We start from the raw sequence: 24978 nt of genomic DNA, 5'->3' as shown, positions 1-24978 counted from the left end.
TTGAGCAGGATTGAGTTCTATTGGTCCGGCCCTCCACAACAGTCCCTGTTTCTCATGTGGCCCATTGGGAAAAATAATTGCCCACCTCTGTTTTAGAGAGATGATGGGAGCAACATTTGGGGAAGAGTAGCTCATTTTGTCAAAACGTGGAAGGCAGAGATGATGTACATTGTTTTTCCGTGTATGAAACTACTGAGCTCACTTCACCAGTAGATGGCGCCAACGTGATGTGTTATGTGCTACACAGGCAACAAATAGGGACCCACTCGTTTATTCTGGGAGTTTTTGCTCTTTTATGTGCCACTTGAATGGCACTAAAGACCCCAAACACACACAGACAGACTAACAGACTTCTGCACTTGGTGCTTCACCATTTTTTCCACACGTGCAAGCGAGTGACACCTAATGCAAAATGAATCAGTAAAAGAAGACAACAACAAAAAAGAGTGCTGAAATGTATTTTCAGGAAATATAGTTAACATTCATTGAGACACTCGGGCTTCCCTTCACCGAAACACTGACTTGACCATCGGGCTAATTTGGAGAAACTCTTCAATCACGCAGCTTTACCTCACTCCTCGCGTCACGTGGTGCGCCTCTGACTGGGTGGTGGGCGTGTCTTAAACAGTGGGGTTTCATTCATAAATACTTTTAGCGTTAAAAATCCACATTAAACTGTCCACAGAGGAGTTTCATGTTTATTGGCTTTGCCCACCTCGGACCCTGCATGGACCCGGCCAGTTGAGTAGGTGAGTGCTACCTTCTTCTTTTTTTATTTTTTATTTTTATTGCCGCATGCCTGCTCCTCGCGCAACCTATTCAAGTCGTGATCTACCTTTTTTCTGTCGGTGTCACCGGACTGATGAAAATCAGAAGCGCCTGTGTGAAAATATATCAAGATGACATATTTATTAACGTCGCTGCGCTGCGCGGAGTGTAGCTGGTTTTCATCCAAGTTTACCATCGGCTTCATTTCATCACGCAATGTGAAGTGATTTTGCCTTTTCTTTGCAAACGATCGTATCAGCCAAACCTCCATGAGGAAACAGCTGCCGGAGACGAAGCTCATTATTTTGTTCCGGGGAGGCGGGGGGGGGGGGGGGGGTATTGCTGTACCAAGCAATAAAAAACGGGATGTTGTCTTTTGTGCAACAGTTTTTTTTTTTCCCCTCTAATCTTCAACAGGTTATTACAAGTTCCAACATTAAACAATCATATTTTGTTCCACGGAGGTGTTGTAATCATGGGACTAAATATAGAAGCGAAACCGACACACAGTACATATAGCAGTAATGCAGCTGGCATAGATAGACGGAAATGTGGTTAAGCGTGACTGGATCCATCGCTGGGACCCCCGTGTCTCACCATCTGCTATCAAGCCAGCAAGAGAGCAATCCTCAGGGTTAGAAACACCATGGTAGCAAGCAAATCTCAACAAAGTAACAGGCTACATCGATTTACAATACACTTTTCACAAATATGATTATTTCTCCTTATATTTATTGAAGCCTAGCAACAGATGATCATTTTTTTATCTAACTGTATTATTGCATTTAATCAATATAGTGAGGCAGCTTTAGCTTTGTTAATGTTGAAAGACATTTAAGAACATGCTCTGATGTTTGGTGTCATTCCTTGTGATGAACTACAGTATTTTGGGGGGGGGGGGGGTCGTGAAAACACTGTTGCTGCTCGGGCTTAGTCGGCTGGTGTTGGGCTGAGGATGCAGCAAGGGAGCTGAGGAGGAGACTCCTGAGCCACAGCCTGACACACACACACACACACACACACACACACACACACACATATCCAGAGCTGCTGCTGCGCACTGCCCTCCATCAGGGTAAGACGCTGGGCTGGTAGAAAGCAGGATGTGGTACAGCACTGCAAAGGGAAGCATGCTGGTCACAGCCTGATGTGTTTCCCGTAACTGTGTATTTTGCATTGTTGTTGGTTTTTCATGCTTGGACGGTAGATGTAGGGGAGTTACACAGGTTGGAAGCAAACAGCTCAACCTGTAAGCACAGGTTGTGGTGCTGAAGTTGAGTGCTGCAGTGACTGGCAGGAGAGCAAGGAGCGCTGAGTGCTGCTGGCATGTTGCTCCTACCCTGCTGGGTGAGTAGCTCTATCCAGAGTGTGTGTGTGAGGGTGTGTGTGTGTGTGAGAGAGAGAGAGAGAGAGAGAGTGTGTGCGTGTGTGGGCGTTTGGTGCAGCAGTAGCTGTATTAATGGCTATGATGTGGAGGAGCAAACGCATAGCAGCAGCGGTCGTGGAACTCAGCTGCTGGAGCCAGCGTTTAGTGAGAGCTGGTGTTTCTCTCTGTTGTGTGTGTGTGTGTGTGTGTGTGTGGGAGGTAGGTAGAGAGCCTTCAGGCCGATATGGAATTACGGGTGATGATTTGCAGCCGAGATGCTGGCATTTGCATCTTCCGTGGGATTCGACACATGCGCACAAGCACACGCCGTATACACACACTCTCACACACACACACACGTATTTGGTTTCTGCTCCAGTCTTTTCACGACTGTGAGATGGGTTTTTTTCTAAAGCGTCTTCTATCACATCATACAGCGCGTTATAAGGCATCAATAATGGACAGCAGAGCCGTGCTTTATTCTTGTCAATTCAGAGAAGTGTTTTTTTATGTTTACATGTGCTTTACGCCTGGATTTGTTATTAACACAGTTAAAAAGCAATATCTCTGGTGGCTAACTTTGTGGTTTGATGACCAGCTCTGGTAACAGCCATTTCCTGTGTGTGTGTGTGTGTGTGTGTGTGTGTGTGTGTGTGTGTGTGTGTGTGTGTGTGTGTGTGTGTTATCTCTCAGGGGGACTCTCTAGTTGGCCTGGACCATGAGCAATGAGTCTACCGTCTGGAACATCCTACCAGAAAACTCCACAGTAAGTCTGCCTTTCACCACCGGCTTATCCTCAAACTTCCTGTGTGTGTGTGTGTGTGTGTTAGTGTGTTAGTGTGTGTGTTGTGTCCAGCTTACCACCAGAACCATACTTCCCCCTCATATTCTCTTCTGGCCGATTGACTTGGCTAATAGAGAACATCCTGACCTGGACCTGGCGTAATTAAATCTCTGATCTAATCTCAGATTTAATTTCCCCTCGCAGAGAAATTAAAATGTGACGTCGTAGTCTAGCGCTCATCAACACTTGGTGAGAGTTCAGCAAAAACTTTTTAAGATCTATGGACACTATAGGGTCCTCTGTTTTCTTTACATAACGTTGGCTGTCACGCCACTGGTGGTACTCCATGAGAGAACAAGGCGTGCTGCTGTTCTCTACTCTCCCACTCGTGCTGCCATCTATCATTTTATTTAAACCATTTAAATTTCTCTTCTGCCTACATCTGCACAAAGGAACAATGATACAATTGGATTAAAAAGCAAATTTCAACTTATTAAAGGAAATAAATAAATCAAGAAAATGGGTGATTTAACAATAAACTTGTGTACTATATGAATTCCACATTATTTATACGGCTAAGAGGAAATGTATTTGTTCATAAAAACAAAAATCTTGCTAAATAGATTAGATTGTCCCTCTGTCTTACAAAAATGTGACTTCTGAATCTAAATTGAAATACAACTGTGTATATATATAGATCTTATAAATGGGCTAATGCTGCATTTTACCACCGAAACTGGAAGTCAGAGCTGAGAATGAGTTCACTACATTCCAGTACAAGTCTGAAAACTGAATGGGGGGGGCATTCTCCCGCCAGGTTAGCTATTGTTAGCGATACTAGTTGATAACAATTACGCCGGTATTTTTCCTGTGCAAACACCATAGCATGTATGACTGATTTAATGAGACACATGTAAGACAGAAAAGTAGTAAACAGCATATTACTACAGCTTTTTTACTGTTGATGCGTGGAGCAGCCATGTTGGATTTTGTGGACGGCGTCGGTTGGGTCCAAATTTAACTACAGACGGCGTTTCAGTTCAAATCCGTTCAAACGGAAAGCGGCATTTTTAGCGCAACTAATGCATTGTGTCAGAATTCAAATTTGAGGCTGTTTTCGTTGAGTTTAAACATGTTTCTGCCTCTCTCGCTCAGCTCAGAGAGGATATCAGTTGATGCTTATGTGGGAAGCTTTTTGCTTTACTTGCGCTCTCTCTTTTAAAGCACTGCACTTAATGTCCAAACTCAGCACAGGAGGTCACCCACCTCTCCTCCTGTTATATCTACTTTACTTCCCCTCCCTGCCTACTCATGAATCAGAGTTGTACAATAACCAGTTAACAGACCTGTCGGCACCGTGCACTGAAGTTACATATGTAAACCTCTTTTCACTGCAGGTGAACAGGTGTCTCTAATAATCTATGTATCCATCTCGGCCCTCCTCTGTGTCTCCCAGGAGATCCCGTTCGTGGCCGAGGAGCAGCAGGATGGCTACGTGCTCCTCCTGGTGATCCTCTCCGTCTTCCTGGTAGGAACAGTGATCTTCATCACCGTCTTCCTCATCGCCTACCGTCGCTGCTGTCGAGGAGGGCCATGCTTAGCCAGGTGCGTTGCAAAAAAATAAAAAAGACGCCTTACCTTTAGCATCTACGCCAAAATAGGTTTCCCTGGAAATGTTATTCCCAATGCAGCTCTGTTGTATATGAACGTAATTTTTAGGAGACAGGGCTGTAAACTTGCATAATAGATGAGGCTCTTTCAGTTGAAGACAAAGCTAACAACTTCCTGTGGAATCATCCGGTCTGCTCCCAAACCAAAAAAGCTGTATTGCAGTAGGTTGTAGAAAACATTATGTAACCCCAAACAGACACATGTTAATGCAGGACAACGTAGTGCATTCACTCACGAGACATGTCAGCTGTTTGAGTGTCAAACACCCCCCCCCCCCCCCCCCCCCCCCCCCCCCCCCCAACTTTGCTGGAAAAACATTCAGCATTCACGCTCGTCTATAAGCGATTCATCTGTGTTTATTCAGCAGCAACATGGCTACCTCTCCAGGAAGCTTTGTCCCTCTCCACAGCGGCACGAATCATCAAGTGCACTTGAATATATGAGAGCGCACCAGCTAGATGCAGATAAGCAGAGAGCACAGAGAAAAGGCGAGGCTTGCAGGGGGAGAACAGGGGAGAATCGGGCAGACTGGTACAAATGATGAGTGTAATGAGATTTCATAGCAGCCATCGGCGTTGATTAATCTCGCATTGGTACCCAGCCCTGTGTGTGCATGGGGAATACACACACACACACACGCACACACACTCACACACACACACACACACACACACCCACACACACAGCGTGAGGAAGCGGGAGCCACAGAGGAAATGAAAGACAAGAAGAAGCACAGATCTGGGTGGACGGAAAAATCCCTCAAGTCAATTCACACCCACACACGCGTACACACACACACTCACTCACTCACAAGCACACACATACACAAACACACACACACACATACAACTCATATCTCTGCACAAAGAAATCAGATGGAGAGAGAAATATCTGGGAGGAGCTTTCAGTTTCTTGTTTCCGCCTCATAGTGTAAATTCTGTGCATGAAGAAGCTTGTATGAATCAGCGTAAATAAGTTGAAACGCGGAGGGTTTACAGAAGATACTAAAAGAAGTATAAATGCTTCGTCCTCGAAACATGTATGTGACCTTTTTTGTGTCTTTTTTTTCTCTATGCCCTTAAAGATGAGTGGAAGCGTGCAATTCAATAAAGCACCATGCTTTATCAATCCAAGAGCTCCCGTGGCCCCGAGGGTTATCAAGTTACCGGCAATGATTATACAGCCAGCCAGGCAGACATTTAGACAAAACAGCATGGTGGACATCAAGTCATATGATTTGGGTTTTTAAACACAAAACAGAGCGGTCAAACAGTAACGCAGCTGATCGTGAAGCCTTGTACCGTCCGAGGGGCTTCAACAGATGAACGACGGACTTCTGGGGGTAATCATGTCACAGCATTGATCTGAATGTTTCTGTGTGCCTCAGCGCCAGCGATGACCCCGAGAAAACCAACACCACCTACGTGGAGGAGTCTCAGCCCACCCATGGTAAGAGAGAAATGGACAAAGAGGGGGCGGGGGATAGGGAACACATGATGAGACGAGTAAATGAGAGAGGGAGGAGTCATGCAGACGGGCAGGCTGGGAGATGGAGGGATTGGATTGATGGAAGTGGGGATATTTTTTAGCGCGTCAGCACAAATGTGTAATGTCTTCTCCATTAAAAAAAATTGTGATCTCGACCCAATTAGGTTAAGTAGCTGTGCCACTCCTGCAATGCATTTTGACATTTTCGGACAAGCGAATGTCTCGGATGCAAAATCATTTATGAAACCGAAGCATCAGTTTGGCACCAAACTTGCTTTTGTAAGGCTTTTTGTTAAGTTTTGTCAGTCAGCAATTTGCCATATTACCATATTCGCCCTCCACAGAGGTGTCTGAACGTCAGATGCTTCACTTGTGACTTTTTAAAATATTTTGGGGGTATGGGGGTATGTGGGGGGTATGAAAAACAGTTGAAAGAGATGGGGGAAGGACATGCAACATAAGTCCCCAGCTGGAACTGAATTGGGGACGTTGTGGTTCGTGGTTGGTGCCCTGAACCTTTATGTCACCAGGGAACCACAGTTACAGACTTTAGAAGAGCTATGGTAATCCTATAGTATATTAGATAAATCATCACCATGCAGGTGGGCATACAATATGTGGAAAAACAATAGCAGAGCTTGGTGCACCAAAGATTATTTTTAAACCCGATTTAAATCATGGTGTAATTTTAAATCATGTAGCACAAAACTTCATTCATTATCCAAACCGCTTATCCTGTTCAGGGTCGCGGGGCGCTGGAGCCGATCCCAGCTGACATTGGGCGAAGGCAGGGTACACATATAGAGACAGACAAACATTCACGCTCACATTCACGGGCAATTTCGAGTCTCCAAATAACCTGAGCTGCATGTCAGTGGGAGGAAGCCGGAGAACCCGGAGGGAACCCACGCTGCAACGGGGAGAACATGCAAACTCCACACAGAAGGACCACCCGGGATCGGGGATCGAGCCCGGGCCCCTCTTGCTGTGAGGTGATAGTGCTAGCCACTACACCACCGTGCAATTCTGCTGCACCAAAACTTTACACTCCAATTTAATATGCAATCCAGTATTAACTTTAAACTTACACTTGAGGAGGTTTAACTTTTACATTGGCTTCCTTATTGAGATGGTTTGAACAAAATAATCCAGTTTCTCAAAGAAAGTTAAGGGACAGACTCAACCCAATTGAGTTTTATGATGTTGCTATTGAATTTCTCTCAAGATATCAATTCAGCAAGGAAACTGTGATGGAGCTGAACAGAAAGATTGGTCAATACTGAAAACAGTTCTATATCTTCCATTATTTGGCCATATTGCTCCATGGATTCGGCCAACAAGTTGTTCTCAAAGGAGGATAAATTGGAGCTTCTCTGCCGACCCATCACGAGTAACGTTAGGCTAACTAACTGACTTTTTGGCTAGCTAGTTACCAACAACGTAACGATTTGTTAAGGAATACAGAGCAGCTGTTTTCCGCCCCTCTGTTATTGCTCACTTACTAGTTCCCAACAAATGTATACATCTATTTATTTTAATTTGGGAAAGCAAACATCTCCATATAGATTAAACTCTTTAATTTTGGTATTTAATTGGACAACAGAGCTCTGCTTAGTTTACAATCTGTATTTACCCATTTTATACCTAGTTTTGATAACTAAGTAGAACTGATCTTAGAATCTATTAATCCTTGTTGGTGCAACCCCGCCTAAGAGTCTTACGGCCGTGCTTGCAGCTGAGGCTGTACTGCTAACGTGCTCACAGTGACAATGCTAGCATGCTAAAGCTTAGCATGAAAAACGTTTACCATGTTCACCCTGTTAGTTTAAGTGTTAGCGTGGTAACGTTCTCTAACTGGCACCAAACACAAAGTGCAGTTTTGTGGGTTTTTGGTCATTTGTTAGTATTCTGTATTTCACTGAAAGAGTGAAAAGTCAGGAGATCGTCACAGTCGGTAGGGTTCATCCTCTGGGGACCATGAATGTTGTTAGGATATTTCATTCTGGAGCAGATTGACCAACATTGTCGGAGCCGTGTCACTAATAACAATAACCTCTCGCTCTTCCTCTTCTGTCTGCCTCCTCTCTCTCTCTCCTCTTGGGTCTCTGGTAGAAATCACCATCAGGGTGGATGAGTCCGACTGCCTGTCAATGGCCAGCTCTCGCAACCAGGAGACCGAGCGCTTCCTCTCCACGGGCACCATGGGCCGTCGCGTCTCCTTCAACGAGGCTGCGCTCTTCGATCACGGCAAGAAGGCCCAGGAGAAGGAGAAGGGCCGCAGGTTAGAGAGCCAGCGAACACAGAGGCACACATTTAGAAAATGCTTTTTATTCACATTAACGTCCGTGCACTCCAGCTTTACTTTACCTCTCTGTGATCAAAGGATTCACACATTTAACTGTGTCCATCTCTCTTCTGTGGTAGTTAAGGGTTAACAATGAATCCAGAATGCATTAAGTCTGCTGTCGACACAAAGAGTTCTCACCCCTTCTCATTATTTCACTACCCTGCTTTTCTCTTAAAGCCGGGAGCCTGATGTGCAAACACTTCAAAAGGAATTATTCTGTGAGGCTAAATGCAGAATCCAGTGCAACTGTGATGGGTCTGCAGTCAGACATTTCCCCATAGCTGTTTGCCTCTTAAGGATAAGCGTCATGGTTTCAAACTTATCCAGAGTGAATGCGACTTGTTTCTCACGGATTTTAGTGCTTTGTATTTAAAGCGGACATATTGTAGAAAGTGAGATTTCCATGTGTTTTTTTATTTTGTATTTATTTATGATAGAGCAGGTCTAGGTCCTATATAGATACTGTGAAAGTATCAAAACACTCGATCCACGGAGAACACAGTTCGTATTAAGAAACTGTGCTTTAAACGAGCAGTCAGGGCTTCCAAGGAACCTGAAAGCACTGATCAATAACTTTTTTGGGAGGGGTCGCTTAAAGAGACGGGTGCTAAAACGGAGCGTTTCAGACAGAAGGTGAATACAGGTTTTCTCCATAGACGGTATATTATAATTGGGCACAGTCATCGTGACATCACCTATTGGTTTGTTTGCTGCGGTTTTGAAGCCTCAGGTTCGGCATTTTGGCCCTCGCCGTCTTGGTTTCTTTAGTCGGTGAACTGAAGTGACCATATTTGGACTGCGGATGAGAGACGTAGAGACGGTATACGACTGAGGTAGCGGCCTGTCAATCACAAGGAAGGAAGAAAATTGAGCATGATATTTCCCCTGTAACTCTGTGTCGTTCTCTCCAGGTACACTCTGACCGAGGGCGACTTTCACCACCTGAAGAACGCCCGGCTCACACACCTCCACATCCCTCCCCCGGGCCTCAAGATAGTCACTATCCACGAGTGTGACTCGGCTGAGAACAGCATCACCATGACGGCGCGCCCTGTCACCAAGTCGGCCCTTTCCATCTTCCAGGTGAGGGCCTTTAACCTGCTTTTAGTCCTGATGCATCGATTGTCGTGACTGGGGTTAGTAAGAAACTCAGGGCAAGAACATTTATCTACCAAACGCTCTGCATGCTCATTTCAACAGGCTGTGCACATTGATTTTCCATTCAGATGTTCAATCGCTGTTGCAAAGCTGACAGCTGGAGAAAGGATCTGGACATGATGTTCATTCATAGCTTTCACGTAAACATGACAACGAACTGTGGAAGCGGAGCTACCTTGCTTGGCTGTATTTGTTATAGTCTGAATAACACGCGTGTTCAACAAAAGGGATCTTTTATTTTTTATGTGTGCTTCTCTTCAGCCGATGCTGTGCCCTCTACCACAAACAGCGTTGACCAGCCTGAGTGTCAATCCCAGCTGTGCCCTCCCTGGAGATGCTCTCAACTCTGTGGTGGACACCGGCTTCAGTGGGAACACTATTGCTCTCGGCACTAAAGAGCCAATCTCCAGCTCTGTAAGTCGCCTCCAACTGCTGTCAAATATTTAGCACCAAGTAACAGTGACGATGAATATATTCCTAAAGTTTGGCATGCCACACAGTGATTCTCTTCGTGAAAAACATTTTAAATAGTGCACAGCTACTGTGAGTGTGCATACAAATGACCTGTAAGAGCTCGTGTATTGGAAAAATGCAGTGTGTAAGAAGTGTGTTGAGCTAATCATTTGTAGAGCGATGAATTTTCTCAAGATAGTCACTCAGTACACCAAACGGCTATTCGAGCAGCCAGTCAACCAGTGAGTCATACGTAAGGACTTCAGAGGGTCATGGAGGACCCAATAAGAGTGATGGTTGATGGGTAAACAAGGAAGCCTGTGTGGAACATCACTGTCAGAAGGGATTAAACAGACACCACCAGTCTTGGCAGATTTTCTTTCTGACCACTTCTATCTCTCTCTCCCTCTCTCTCTCTTACTCAGATCGAGATGATGGGAGCGGGGCCCCGGGGCAGAGGCAGCAGCATCAGTGTCGGAGAAGGGGCCGCGGTGAGGAGCGGCGGTGCCCCTCATGCTGGCGGCGGCGCAGGAAGCCAGGGGCCCGTGCTGCAGTTCTTCACTAAACTGCGGCGCCATGCTAGCCTGGAGGGGGCCAGTCCCTACTTCAAGATCAAGAAATGGAAGCTGGACAGCAGCCAGAGAGCCTCCAGTCTGGACACCAGAGGTAATGGATCCTTGATTTATATATGTATTAGATAGATATTCATATCTTTAGAAACACTCTGTGCCAATGCAGCAGGGAGGTGCAACAATTCTTTGTTGTTCTCATAACTGAGAAAAGAGAAGTTGTTCTCTTGGCAGTTTCTTTCTTAGATATATTTTCTTCTATTTATTTAGTATTTCTGTCAATGTTCCCTCGCGGCGAACAGACACCAACTGTGAGACGCCTTTTTGGCTGCTAAGACTCGTAAATACACACAGACACACACATGTACAAGACAGATGGCTCAGAGGCGTAAAGTTTGGTCTTCCAAGTCACTTTGAGCCCCTGAGCAAACCCTCCCTGCCGATCCCCTTTCATCCTGCACAAACACACTTCTTCTCCCTGCGCTTCCCACAAGCTCAGTCCTCCGATCCTACCGAGGGATCGAGTAAAAAGTTCACAAAATCCCCTCAGAAACCTCAACAGTTGATGGAAGCTTTCTCCTGAATTAAGTGTCTCGTCAGTCCTGCCTGCTGCTAACGCAACGTGTGCAACTCACTGCTCCCTCCCCGTGTCTGTTTGCGAGCCAGGCTCTCCGACGAGGAGGCAGTTCCAGCGGCAGCGAGCCGCCAGCGAGAGCATGGACCAGGACGACAACGACGCCCGCCACATAGACCTCATCCAGTACTTCGCCCGCACCCAGGACACGGCCTACTGTCCCAGCCACCCATCGACACGCCTCCTCTCGACTCCTTCCACCCCACCCCCCTCCCTCGGCAGGTATCTTTAATTCCCTTGCCATTCATTTCGTTCACTGCTTTGCTGCCTTGCACTCATTTTTTCTTTACTGTAGCTAGAAAACGTATGATATTGTTGTACAGTAAGATACGGCTCTAAAGTCCCAATTCTTCACCACATTTCTTGAAGATAAAAGTGAGCTTTTATGACGCAAAAAAAAATTAAAGTGGTTGTGTTAACATGCCAGATGAGCAGGGATACAATCAAATTAAAACTAATCTGTAAATCATTGAACAATATAGAAAAGGATGCTTTAAAGCGGTCCTCTTTTCTATCCAATTTAATTAAATCAAAACACAACATGCTATGTAACTACTGTGTATTTAACCACAGGCTGATTTGCATGTAATGAGATCCCTGTAAACAAGAACCACTTTCACGATTCGGAGCCAGATGTGGGGGATTCCCAGAGTGCACTTATTATTTGGAGAGTGAAGTGGAGAATCGGGACGCAGAGTTTATTCTGGCATAGGAAACCATTCCATCGCTGACATGGTCTGATAATGTCATGATGTCCGCAAAAAAGGGCAAGGGTCACTGAGGTTTTGTTATTTTAAATTTGCAATTATAGCAAAGCAGATTCCGCCCAATATGAGGTTATAAACAAAAATAACCAATCTCCCTTAGTAGAATTTACATCACTGACACTAACAAAATCAATATTTCTTGTGTATGTTTGCAGATTTTGTTGCTGAAAAGCAATTTCCTGGAAGCCGCAGTGCTTCTGCTGATATCACTCTAGTTGTTTCTTACAGCACTGTGTGTATGCTTTAAATTTGCTGATGAAAGCAGGGGGTTTCTGGGAATTTGCAAGCCCGCATGGCATCAGCATTCAGCTAAATTCTGTTTAAGGACATGCAACACCAGCCATTGCAAGTCATGAAAACCATTCTGTGTGGTGTGAACACAGTCATGTGTCAGATGAATGTGTTATTCAGGTAAATGCTCTGACATTGATGCTTGTTTTGCGTGTCCGTGTGTTTCTCCCCTTCCTTCTCTCCTAACTATTTTTAATTTTTTTTTATCTCGTCTCGCCACACCTGTGTGCACGCTACAGGGTAGAGGTAGAGGTGATGGTGGAGCCCAGCTGCAGCCATGGAGGACCAGGGGTGATTGGCCTGTCCCCTGATCCCCAAGACGAAGCACTCTCCCTGGCAAGAAGGGACGGTGCAGACCCCCCAGATCCCCAGGACCCCCATACACTTTACCAAGACCTATGGAGCCTTCGTGCGACACTGGAACAATACGCCGCCTCTGACCAGAGCAGCAACAATGACAGGAACTCCGTCTGCAGTGATGCTGAGAGTGTGTGTTCGCTGGGCGGGTGCAAGGAGACGGAAAGAGGAGGGCTCCCTAGCTACCAGTCCCAGGATTTAGGGGACGAGGCAGAGGGTGGAGAGGATGACAAGGACATTTCGATGTATATGGATGAGAGGTTGCAGGCGAAGGAGGGAAGAAAGAGGAAACAGGAAAGCACTGAATCAGAGCGAGGGGGCAGCGACGCAGAAACGGGGACTCGTAAATTGCTGCAGATGGACAGCGGCTACGCGTCGATAGACGCTCCATCTCGCGGTCCAGAAGACCTGCGACTGTTTGGGAGCGGCAGCGGCAGCCCTAAGGACAGAACTGCCCACGAAAAACGGCACCACTTTACCAACACGGGGCGAACCGGCACTATCGAGAGCTTTGAGTCTCATTTCCTTGAGGAGGAGCTGGAGGACGAATTGCTGTTGGGCGCCAGCGGAGGAGTTTCCATAGAAACAGGTGCTGGTTCCCTGAGCTGGGTCCCATACGGTCAGATGCTCACACCTCGAGAGGCCGCGCAGCCTTCGCCTCAACCGCTGGCTCTGCACCGGCGAGACTACAGCATAGACGAGAAGACGGACGCCCTCTTCCACGAGTTTCTCCGCCACGACCCTCAGTTCGACCAGCAGGAGTCACCGCTGAAGAAGCACCGGTCCAGAATCCACCTCCGCAAGCAGTGGCAGCGCCACAAGCAGTGGAGCGACCCGGGTGTCAGGCACTTCCAGTCCTCTTTCGACCGACTCCGGGCCCCGCTCAGGAGGGGTGAGAGTGTGAACTACCCGCTGGACACAAGCTACCACAGCACACTCCCCCGCATCGTCAGCGCTCCCGACGAGGAGACCAGCGAGGGGACCGGCAGCACTCCCGACACTCCAAAGGTAGAGCCAACCACCGCTAAGACCGGGGGCGAGGACGGGGAGCAGGGTGTCTCTGTCAGAGACGCTGAGGACAACACCTCCTCTTCCCCACTACATCTTCATCCCTCCGGTGAGCACCTCGACCCTCAGGAGGACAGCAGACAACCTGCACTCCCTCCCGAGCCCCCGGACGAGCGCTCGCCCCCTCAGCCGCCCGACTCCTCGGGCTACGGCCCTCAGACCATCACAGCAGAGCTCACAGACAAACTGACTGCTAACCTGGATGACAGGCTGTACACGGGCCTCCGCAGGACCAAGGACACAGATGCTGAGTGCGTGACGGTGACGGCCGCACGCGCCTCTCCGGACCACAGCCCAGTGTAGCAGGGCTCCAGTCGTCCTCCTCGTCACCCTCACTCCTGCTGATACACACTTTCCTTTCTGTTCGATTTGTCTCGCCTCGGTTGTATCGTCTCTCTGTGTGCAGCTTGAATGGTGTTTTGAATTGGAGGCGTGCTTTAAATCATCTTACTAGATGGTCCACTAGAAACGCAGCTAGCCTCTCCTCGTGCCGTTACAAAGCTGTTCAATGTTGCCATTTTGCATTTTTCATTGAGGAAGAAAGATCCAATGCAAGATAATAGACCAACAGAGCTAACATATCAAAAAATGATATGCTTTTTGTAATAATTGCTTCCTCAATAATTGTTTCTGTGTCTGTAGTCTATGTCCATCTCTGCCTTCCTGTCTCTGCTCTCCAGTTTGAATAACTGAAGCCAATATGGCCTCGGTGCTTGTTGATCCACTGTGAAACAAGGTGCTATTAGATGAGTGGAAAGCTTCAGATCCGGACGCAACAGCGAGTCCTTTGATCATGCATTAGTGGAAAATAAGTAGTTTTCTCACTATTAATGAGCTACAAAATGATCTAAAATACCTGACTAGTTAATCAAAGCCTTGGAAGGCAAATTTAAAGGGACAGTTCACCCCCAAATGAAAACGACGTATGCGTCTTAACTGTTGTGCTATTTATCCGTCTGGATTGTTTTGGTGTGAGTTGCCGTGTGTCGGAAACAACGAGCCTCTCGTCCATGAGTAGAGGCACGCTTCCCCTCTGCACTGTGATGCGGTTGCTGGGTGTAGTTCAGAAGAAAGAAAATAGTTCCTACATGCAACTTCTCACAACGGTTTTTGGGGGAACCGTCCTTTTAATAAGTCGTTCACACTGGTTGTTTAGATCAGTAGTTCCCAACCTGTGGGGGTCCCAAGAGAAGTCTGAGATGATTAAAGTGATTTATGTTTTTATTACAAGCAGTTATGTTTGGTTTGGTTGTGTCCTTGGACCCCGTATAGCTACGTCAATCTCATCCATGCTTGTTGCCATCTTTTGGCAATTTTTATGCCATTTTTCCTGAATGTAGCTCTGCAGGAAAGTGACGTCCCAGTTCTTAATCACTAAAAAAACCTCTGATTGGTGGATTGTTTTTCCAATTGTTGGAGGCCTTTAAGTCATTAGCAGCCAGGAAACAATATAAAAACAAATTTCTTCTTTCTTTTGTTCGTATCCACGATTTGTTCTTATTTTGTCAGCCCTCGTTGATATCTGGGATTCACCAATGTTTGATAAGTTTAGCTTTTCTCTTAACTAAAAGCTAATTATACAATCGGTCGAGAGCACCAAGATAAGAAAAAAAAGATCTTATTTTCACAGTCCACAAATTGTTTGTTTCAATCGCAGGGACACACAAGTCTTAAATTTCAGGACCACAAAAAAAACATAATGGAATAATAATTAAATTATTATTATAAAATTTCTGGGCTAAAGAAATATTATTGGTCCATTGATCCTGATTTAGACAATAAAAACCCCTTGGACGATATTGCGTGCGTTCAGCTTCTAAATTGCTTAGAAGTCTTTGATGCTACAATTAAGAGAGATTTAAGAGAGTGTTGCTGCATTAGGCCCATACAGTGCTGCAGCAATGACGTATTTTTGTAGGCCACAGCCAAATGCTGACTCATTTCTGGGTTTTAGGACTCGATTTTAAGGGGCCACAAGCCAAAAAGGTTGGGAGCCACTGGTTGAGATAGTTGGGACATGAATGAAGCGTTAGCAAAGGCCAGAAAAGTTATAATTACGTGATCTCTTAAAAAGGAAGCTATCCTTTGATTGTCCTCATTCAGTGTCTGACTGGTCGTTTCTTGTTTTTATTCGACTGAAAAATGCTTCTCAGCTATGTGACAACTGTGTTGTTTATTTTTTAATTAGCTTGTTTAACCAGTTTTTTAAAAATATTTTTGTACGTCTGCATTGCTGAAATGACAATGAAATGTGGGAGTGTGGCAGGTTTGAAGAGGACAGGCTCAGAACTATCAGACCAGGCAGCCACTCTGGTGTCATGACTCTTCATCAGTCACAGATATGACGATAATCTCCATAAACTACGACTCTTTGTACTCTGGGCATCACCGACATTGACCTCTGACCTAATAGGCGGAACACACTCAGTCCTGTGCACAAGTTCACAGCCACGAGGTGGGCAGTTACATTAAAGCTATGAGACGAGATAACTGCCCTCACAGATGTTTGGTGTTTATTGAATTTATAAGAGAGGCATGCTTTCTTGTGCATGAGGGCTCTGAGAACAGGCTTTATTTGTCCGCATCTGACATTCTCCTCTTCCTCTCCGTCTCCTGAGAAAGTTGACAGTGCAGTAGATGCCTCCCTCGGGGGGCCGAGGGCTCCGCTTCCTGTCGGCTTATAAAACCAGACCGAACAAAGACGTTGTTTGTAGTTAAGCCCACTTATTTTTTTTTCTGCCTCTTGTTCGGCTTCAAACAAACCGCTGCTGCCGTTCAAATGAAACCCGGACAGCAGATTATGTCCTGTGGGCGAAGAAAGACAGAATTACATTTTTTGCTCGCAAGATCTCTGCTTTTTACGTCGTCAGCAGCAGCAGGTTGATTGTAACCCAGTCACGCTCATAAGGTCTCATTCTCAGAGGGGCTGTTGGGCTTTTCCGTCTCTCCCACGTGCAGTGAGGGAAGCCACTGCACAAGATGGTGTTGAATATTAATCGTGAGGAGAAGGATTTCCGCCTTTCATCCCCCGTCTCCCTATCCTCATTCTTTTGAGGCTATTACCTCGCAGTAAATTGAAATCCCTGAATAGAAAATGAAGGGGGTTAACAAACGTTATCCTCCTCTCTTTGTTTGGGTGTGATGATGATTTCCCAGATTAGGTCTCTCTCCGCCGCGTGACAGGAGTCTCTTCTTGTGGATAAGTGCAGATGCTGCGTTCCTCATTAGGAGAGCAAGGACATGAGATAAAAGGGGGTGAACTCAAATAAGGAGTAGAGAAGGAAGCATTCTGTATTTGTATTTCTTTGTTATCCTTTCTTTCACACAGGGCCCAATCACAATAATCCACCGTGAAGAAACACTATGTGCTCGACTTTTTCTTTTTAAGACGGCGATAATCAGCAGAAAGGAAATGAAATCCTCCCCTCTCAGTTATAATGACTAATTACTCTGCAAATGCTGACAGGGCTGGACAAAAGGGAAGACGGCTGCGTTCCCCACAGATCAAACGTCTTGAGTCAGTATACGAGATGACAACAGCAACAACCTAAAGAGAAATTGCCACAAAAGGTTGCTTTTCCATACACGTGTACAAAGATTAAACTTTGCTGTGTATACAAGCACAATGTCACAAGAGCTAGACTAAATGGACGTCCTCTTTTAGGTTTAGACAGATGCTGTACAACTGGGGACACTGTGGTAAAAATAATGGTGTTTGCATACTAACCATGTAGCCTGTCAAATGCATTGATGCATAGCTGTGTGTAGGTCTGCATGAGAGTTAACATTTTAGTACAAAATCTTCATGTTTTCTCAGAATTGCGGTGCAAAATTGATGCATAGTTACTGCTCATTTGTTAAATGCAGAAGTCGAAACGTTGGTACGACTAGAGGTTTTTGTACTTTTAAGAGTCGTGCTAGGATGCTGTGATGAGATTTTGTGAGATTTATCCCTTTTAAAGTAGTATTTCTGTATTCCTTGCTTGTTAGTAAACCGCTTAATTTCTCAAAGGAAAAAAAAAAGACGAGCTTTCTTTATGACTTTGCTTTTGTTGATCCAAATCAATTGAGCCTTGAGGGACCAAATTATCAAAAAAAAAAAAGGTGTTATTTTAGGGTTGTTTTCCAATCTGTGAATAAATGAATGAAGCTAAAAGTGTTTCTAACTCGCTTTATTTCAAGGGGATGGTCGTTAATCGAGCTGTGGGAACGGATCGCAGATAAGGTTCCCTCTCATGAATCTCATTTCATTTTTTCTCTGTTGCTTAGGCTCGTATTGATTTCCTGCCTCTCCTTATCACCTCTTCCAGATTAATTGGAAAGAAAAGCCAAATCCAGCCGGTGATCTACAAAGGGTCTGTCTTCTTCTTCGCACCTTTATAATCTATCGGACTGGCCTGTAGCCTTGAACTGCGGGGCCAAAGTCTAGAAGAGAGCTAGGAGGGAAATGCAGATGTACTATGATACAGACGATTTATCAAGGTCACGTTGAGGCGAGTGTTGGTAGACGAGATGGAGACTGCTGCTCCTGATGCAGAGAGCAAAGTCACCCAGACACAGTGTGGTGAAGGTTTACCACGCTCCAAGTTCAGAGGTCACTTAGTCTGCAAGGAATCCGAGTTCTGACTCGTGTTCAAGTTATTTTAAAACCTTTTTGCGAAGACCCAATTTACTCACAGGAGCCAGGGAAAACTTGAACAAGGATTTGTTTAAGATCCATTACAACGTGACAAAGTTACATCTCCTCCGGTCCGCTACCGACTTTACGTTCCAAATGTAATACATCGGTTATCACTCTATCAGACTACGTCACCACAAGCTAAACACGGTGAAAAGCTTGTTTGCAATCCAAACCTGAACCCTTTTTTTTGCCATGTGCGCAGAAAAAACTGCATTATGGCACTATTTACTAAAACTTAATACAAACTTGGATAATGCAAAAAGTTATGTAATATGCCATGCCAACACAAACAATTTTACCCAATATAAATATGATTAATTGGCTCTTACATGCAGTATGCATGCATGCACATGTGAGTGTATTATTATCCTGACCAAAATAGTGTTGAGTTATTAATTACAATTGTCAAAGAATGATTATTTAATATTCCTTAAAATCAATGAAGAAGAACAACCAGACAAAGCAATAAGGAGGAGGCGTAATGTTTATTAAAACAAACAGTCTGCACTCTGTTTCTGCCTCAAGCTACATCATTTCATTTATTAACTTTGAAGAACTCGATTTTCATAGTATCAAATGTATTGTCTTCTATGAAATCCCTGTCAGTCTACTGATTTAATACACATCACTATGAGCTTCATACTGACAGACTGCAGAGTGAACAGGCTGGGGGGAAAGGGGGGAGTCTCAGACTCTCCTCTGTGTTTGTTTCACTCTTTTGCATCATCCTGTGCCTTTCCTCCGTCACCTGTCATTGTCCGTCAGCCAATCGCTGAGCAGGACACCTCAACTGTGAGTCAATGCTGACTTTGCATAGGGGGTTCCTTCAGTGTGAGGGTACGTCAACGGCTGTGCAGTGTGGAAAATCCAGCGTAACATCCTTTGAGGCTGGTCACGTATCCAATGTGAATGAAAGCCCCTGAGCTGTTTGCACTGGACTTGATGGGAAGTCTGAAGCAACAGGGGCCCAACAGCAAATTTGGCTCGAACACATTGACGTACAAAGATTCATACATTCATAATCCCACTGACATTTACAATAAGGCACGTACCTAAAGATGCAGCCTCGGAACATAGCCTTATTCAATATGTCACATGACACACGTTGAGATAAGGATGGCAATTAATAAATAATCTAATGTTGTTTATTCATGTTTTGTATTGTTAACACCATTTCCCATCATGCTTGGACCGTTGTGTGTTAAATGTGAAGGGGGGGGGACATTTTTATACAACTCACCTGTTTGAATCATATTAAGGCTTAAAGGCTGGTGCCGTCACAGCCGCTAGCTGTCTGCTCGGCGTAGTCTCAGATGATTTCAGTCACTAAAATGTACCTCTCTGCTGTGTTGGTGCCTTTTGGAGAATTGTTTAAGCAATTCCGGACACAATAGGACTTGCTATGCGGTTAATTCCTGCTGGCCAATATGTGGGTGTTAGATGATGGTCTGGTTGACATCCGCGCCGCAATCAGTTTCCAATGGGATTTTGTTTCTCTAAATCCTGGGGTAATGGTACCGGCCATTGCCCTTCGACTGTTTTTCTAAATTATAATACACCGATCTGACTGAACATGACTTGAGTTGTACCTTGTTTTTCCGGTAGGTCGTACAAACAAGCATGATTATGGCTAGCCGAAAGTAGCATCTCAATTAATAGCACAGTTGTTAACGAGAATCACGGATCGGGACCGTCTCCCACGAAGCCTCACTCTTCCCCCAGCTCCACCCTTTCAAAAAGTATCCTCATACAACGGTTCGTATGATATTTCAAAATAAACTTTCGTCTTTACAGGAAACAACTAAGCTAGGTTTAGGCAACAAAACGACTTGGTTTTTAAGAGAAAAGATCGTGGTTTGGGTTAAAATAACTACAGAAGTGGTGTGACTTAAGTAAGAAAGTTACATGACAAATAAATCAACATTGACTTCTTGATTCACACGGGGCACGAACAGCCGGTTCCTCGGTCAAAGATTAGTTTTTGTTTGACCTATCCTCCCGTCTTGTATAGTTTTTTGCCGTCTTTATACTTACATACAAATTGATTTTGTTGGATATCTACGAATTAGTGTATTCATTTTCATAGATATGGCTACAAACGCTGTATGAGAACAGCCTGCCTCCAGATATGGTCACTTCTGGTTCCAGAAAACCAAGATGGCGGCGGCCAGATCCACCCTCTTTGAGCTTCACTTTTGCTCTTTGTAACCTATGGGTGACGTGACGGAGACTACGTCCATATTTTACACAGTTTATGTCTGTTATAACAGCAGGACAGACAAACATTTTAGACGGCAGAACTTACAGCTAAAAGGTTGTAAAAATGACAGTAGAACAGTCTTTTGGTGAATCTTAATAATATGGACAAAACTATGTTACGGTGTCCGGAGTATCCGCACTGTCATGCTAGTCAATTTTTGCCTTAAGTCAACAAAGGTTAGTGGTCAGTACTGTTGTGGATGCTAGGTTTTCAATATGCAGAGTGACAGATTAAATAAATGCTAAATGACAAACTGCTCAGAATTACAGCAGCTAGCTCGGATGTGATCTCAGGACTTTGGCTCCGGGGATTGAAGTTGTGACCGTGTGCGTAGAGGATGCTTCCACTTCTTATTCTGCTTTCCCGCTTTGTAACATGCATCGCTGGCTTTTTCATGTCAGCATGAAAACTAAAGTGGATCTTTAGCGACTGGGGAAGTCTAACAGAGAAAGACAAGCCACAAAAACAAAACAGAAATCCCATGAATACAGATGTTGAGAGATGCCTCAGCTGTCATGGTTTGTTACAGCTCGGTTACGTCACTCCATTAAGCAAACACAGTATCGTATTCGGTTCATTCACAAACCAAACTGTTGCTCACAGCACCGTCTAGAACCACAAATTGAGATGATGGTGATGGTGTTCCCTGTTTCGTGCACTTGCGTCACACGCCTGCCCACACATCGCACATTTAAGGTCTACCCTCCACACATGAATGAACACATATTTGCAAATTCCCCTCCTGCTCTGCCTCCAACACAAGACGGCTGTAGTCAGGGATGTTTCAGAGAGGAAAACCCTCTCCCTCCCTCCCTCCCACCCTCCCTCCCCACCACCACCACCACCTGCTCCCTCATTCCCCCTCCACCCACGCATTAACCACCTCCCAGATTTCCTTTTAATGGAGCAGCTCCAGGCGGCGGTCGAACGAGCGAGAAATGTCTGTGACTCACCAGGTTCCTCTCAGCTCACGATTCGGCGGCTATTCTATTTCTCACTTATTATGTGCGGCTAAATAAATGTGATGCCAAATGCTGATAAGTGTGAAATAATGTCAACTGAACAGACCTCAGCTGTGTGTTAGACAGAACATAAAGCTAAAAAAAGAGGGTTTTACTACTGTGGTGTTGTTTTGTGAATTGCTCAGGGAAATAGCGCAGAGCCAAGTTATTACTTTTAACTCGTGATGCCTGAAATAGGAGCGAAAGGCAGTTTAATGAACAATGGTAATGATGCCATTAGATATGTGGCATCTGTGCGTGCAGATGGAACGTGATAGAGGGAGGATTTTTTTATTCTTTTGCAAATAAATCGAGGACTGGGAGACTCTCTTAAAGTGCCTAAGCTTGTGCTGCTAAATGAGTCATAGAGAAAAAAGAAGGGGAAAAGAAAGAAAGAGAGTGAAAATGAAGACAGTGACAGACAGATGAAGAACAGGAGAAAGAGGAAGACGCAGAACGGGGCTGGCAGAGATGAGAAGGAAAAAGACGGTGAAGAAAGTACAGAGAACAGGAGAAAACCGTAGAAAGGTGATTATGCAGCATCTCCTTCCCACGCAGTCTGCCCACGCGTCCTCTCTCTCCTCCTCCTCCTCCTCCTCGTTCAGGATTCTGCTCCATCCATTCCTCCCTCTCTCCCCCTCCTCAGCTGCGTCATCCCCCCAACCTCCTCCCACCTCTCAGGAGGACGGAGCAGAACTCTCCACTAGCTTTGCTTTTACATGCAGACTGAAGCTTTTGGGCTATTTGTTACACTTCATGATGAGTTGAAGGACAACAATGCACCCACACACATGCAGACGTTATTCCACACCCTGGAGAGTTGTCACGTATCGATCGAGCAGCATATAAAAATCCCTTTAACTGCAGACGTGTTTCATTAATACTTGGTGAGAGATCCTGCTCAGGCTTCTCATCAGACAGCTGACGGCAGAAACAGTGTTTATGAGGTTAAACGTGGACTAAAGGGGCAATAGTGTTGTTGGGGAGTTTCCTCGCCAGTCCTGTGTGTGTGTGTGTGTGTGTGTATGTGTGTGTGTGTGTGTGGTTACTGTGATTACAGCTGGAGGTGGAAACTCTTTTGTCCGGATCTCTGTCTGATCCTGCAGATACAGAGATTTTCTTGTTAACTTGTCGCACACAGACTCCTGAGTGCTCCAGTCCTCCTGAAAGGGACCTCAAAGGGACAGTGTGTAGGATTTGGTGACACCCCTCCGCTCACTCCTCCCTCTCCAAGACTGCAGGTAACGTGAGCCGCCGATTGCAAAAGCGTGGCCACGCCGTTCTCCTCGCTCAGTGGCCATACAAGACATTCTCACCTCATTATTGTCAAATGCAGACACTTGGTCAGTGGCCTTAGTTTCAAACTACGACGTCTAGCATTGGTTTTAAACGTGTCAGGGCGTGTCTCGTAGTTTTTTTCCAAAATAAACTTCCGTGTTCACAGGAAGTTAAACGTGGCGAGTTAGAAGTTAGAGCGTGGTTGACGTTAACTCGACAACTCACTTGACAAAAAGGTCCTGTGTATTTTTGACCCATCCACCTCGCCTCCCGCTTTGTGGACCTTCCTGCTCTTTGTAGTATGTCAGTTGCTCTGACTGTCTAATAATGACACAAGTCACAATACCGGCGGTATTTGGCAGGTTGGGAGTGAGACCGGGTTGATCCATACCATAATAACACTACCGTAAGAGCGGAAAGTAAGGAAAACAGTTCTGAATGTTATATTCCATATACCTGCTAACAGATCCCTCAAAATGCTGCACACTGGCCCTTTAAGACAACCTGGGAGAGACGGGCGTCGGTGCTGAGGTAGAATAAAGGCGAGAGTGACTCACTACATCTTGGGACTTCCAAAACATCAACACCGATGTCCACAGTATCCCACCGGGATGTGACTGGAGGATTATGAGTCAAATTATCCTCCTCATCAAAATATCAATGCTTGTCCAGGTGACCCACGACCTGAGGAACTGAGTGGGACAAATTAAGTTGCTAAAGAGACTGACCAATAAGAAAAGAGACGATTAAAGCAGCTAATCAGTATTTTTTTAAGAATAATGTGTCAAAGAGAAGTATCATCTGAATCTGTAGCTCCCTGCGCCTCTACGGAGCTTTATAGTGAGTTTCAGCTCATTGTTTAGATTTATGACTGAAAATAAAAAAGCTTATTCAGATAAAAATCACATTGAATTGGCAATATCCATTGCACATGAGATGTAAACTTACCACAGGGATAATATACAGTGCGGGGTTAACAAAGCCTAAAAAGGTAAGAATAATTACCTCCAATGGTCCTCAGGGTTTTGGTTATAGTTTGTTTCCTGTTTTAGTTTGAAAGTCCTCTCCTCTTGTGTCTTGTCTTTTGTTTGTTTTCCTGCCCGTGTGATTGTCTGCCCCGCCCTTATGAGTTTCACCTGTTGCTCACCTGTCCCTCGTCATCTCCCTCCTTTGCTCGTGTATTTTGTCTCAATGCTCTACTTGTCTCTTGACAGTTTGTCTTCATTTTGTTTGCCCGTTGCCTGCATCTCTCCCAATTAGTCATCCCTTTTTGTTTATTGAATCATTCACCTGCACCAGTCAGCCTGCTTTCGTTTCTGCGTTTGGGTCCTTCTGCTGCCTCTGCACTCCAAACTGCGACATAAACGAGTCGTCATTAAATATAAGGCCTTGACCTAATTCCATTTTTTTGTCATTATGTGCAAATCAGAAAAGCAGACGGCCTCTGTGTACCACCTCACCTTCAACTACAAAAGCTCATTTTTTTCCATTTGTCCAACACACGTCTTCATCCGAGCTGTGTGTCAATTAACTGACAACGAGGCGTTTGAAGATTCGCTTCCAAAGAAGGGGCTGTCTTATTACAGGAACACAGGAAACAACTTCCCATAATGGCATGTTTCTCCTCATTTAATCAGAGCTAACAATTGTTCTTGGAAGAAAGAAGACTGTTACGTGCCCCCTTACTCTGTTTTTTTTGCCTCCCCCATCTCTTCTCACACCACCCGCCTCCTTCACACTGTGCTTCTCAGCTGTGGGTTTACTGATTAGCCTGATCCATAAATAAGTAATCAAAGTGAGAGCAGCGACATTCGGCTCGCCCTTATTATCAGGCAGCTCTATTGCTCACACACACTCACACACACTCACACACACCCACGCCTTTTCAGATTCCCTGTTAACCTCTCTTTATGTGTTTTATTGGAGGATAACCGAGAGACAACTTGAAGTGTATCTCCTGCTCTGATGTATACAACAGTAGGAATAACAGGTGTGTGTGTGTGTGTGTGTGTGTGTGTGTGTGTGTGTGTGTGTGTG

General features: G+C 45.2%; 1 protein-coding gene across 6 annotated transcripts; it reads left to right on the top strand.

Annotated features, from left to right (window-relative positions):
* The first annotated feature begins 626 nt into the window (after window positions 1-626).
* Window positions 627-17877, top strand: cbarpb (CACN subunit beta associated regulatory protein b). 6 transcript variants are annotated; one of them, XM_031868433.1, is made up of 10 exons: window positions 627-745; window positions 2828-2900; window positions 4375-4523; window positions 5977-6038; window positions 8190-8358; window positions 9336-9507; window positions 9844-9996; window positions 10461-10701; window positions 11271-11460; window positions 12536-17877. In XM_031868433.1, exons 2-10 carry the CDS (start codon window positions 2853-2855, stop codon window positions 14022-14024), a joined length of 2673 nt encoding a protein of 890 aa, XP_031724293.1. In that variant the 5' UTR covers window positions 627-745; window positions 2828-2852; the 3' UTR covers window positions 14025-17877. The 6 variants fall into 6 exon arrangements, with proteins under 6 accessions (XP_031724293.1, XP_031724289.1, XP_031724292.1 ...); XM_031868429.1 differs by having other exon boundaries at window positions 628-749; XM_031868432.1 differs by lacking the exon at window positions 627-745 and adding an exon at window positions 1693-1843.
* Window positions 17878-24978: the final 7101 nt, after the last annotated feature.

Source organism: Anarrhichthys ocellatus, unplaced genomic scaffold (assembly GCF_004355925.1).
Source record: "Anarrhichthys ocellatus isolate YVR2014 unplaced genomic scaffold, GSC_Weel_1.0 scaffold42, whole genome shotgun sequence".
NCBI lineage: Eukaryota > Metazoa > Chordata > Actinopteri > Perciformes > Anarhichadidae > Anarrhichthys > Anarrhichthys ocellatus.
The sequence above is the reverse complement of the archived record's forward strand: the minus strand, read 5'-3'. Positions and strand labels throughout refer to the sequence as shown.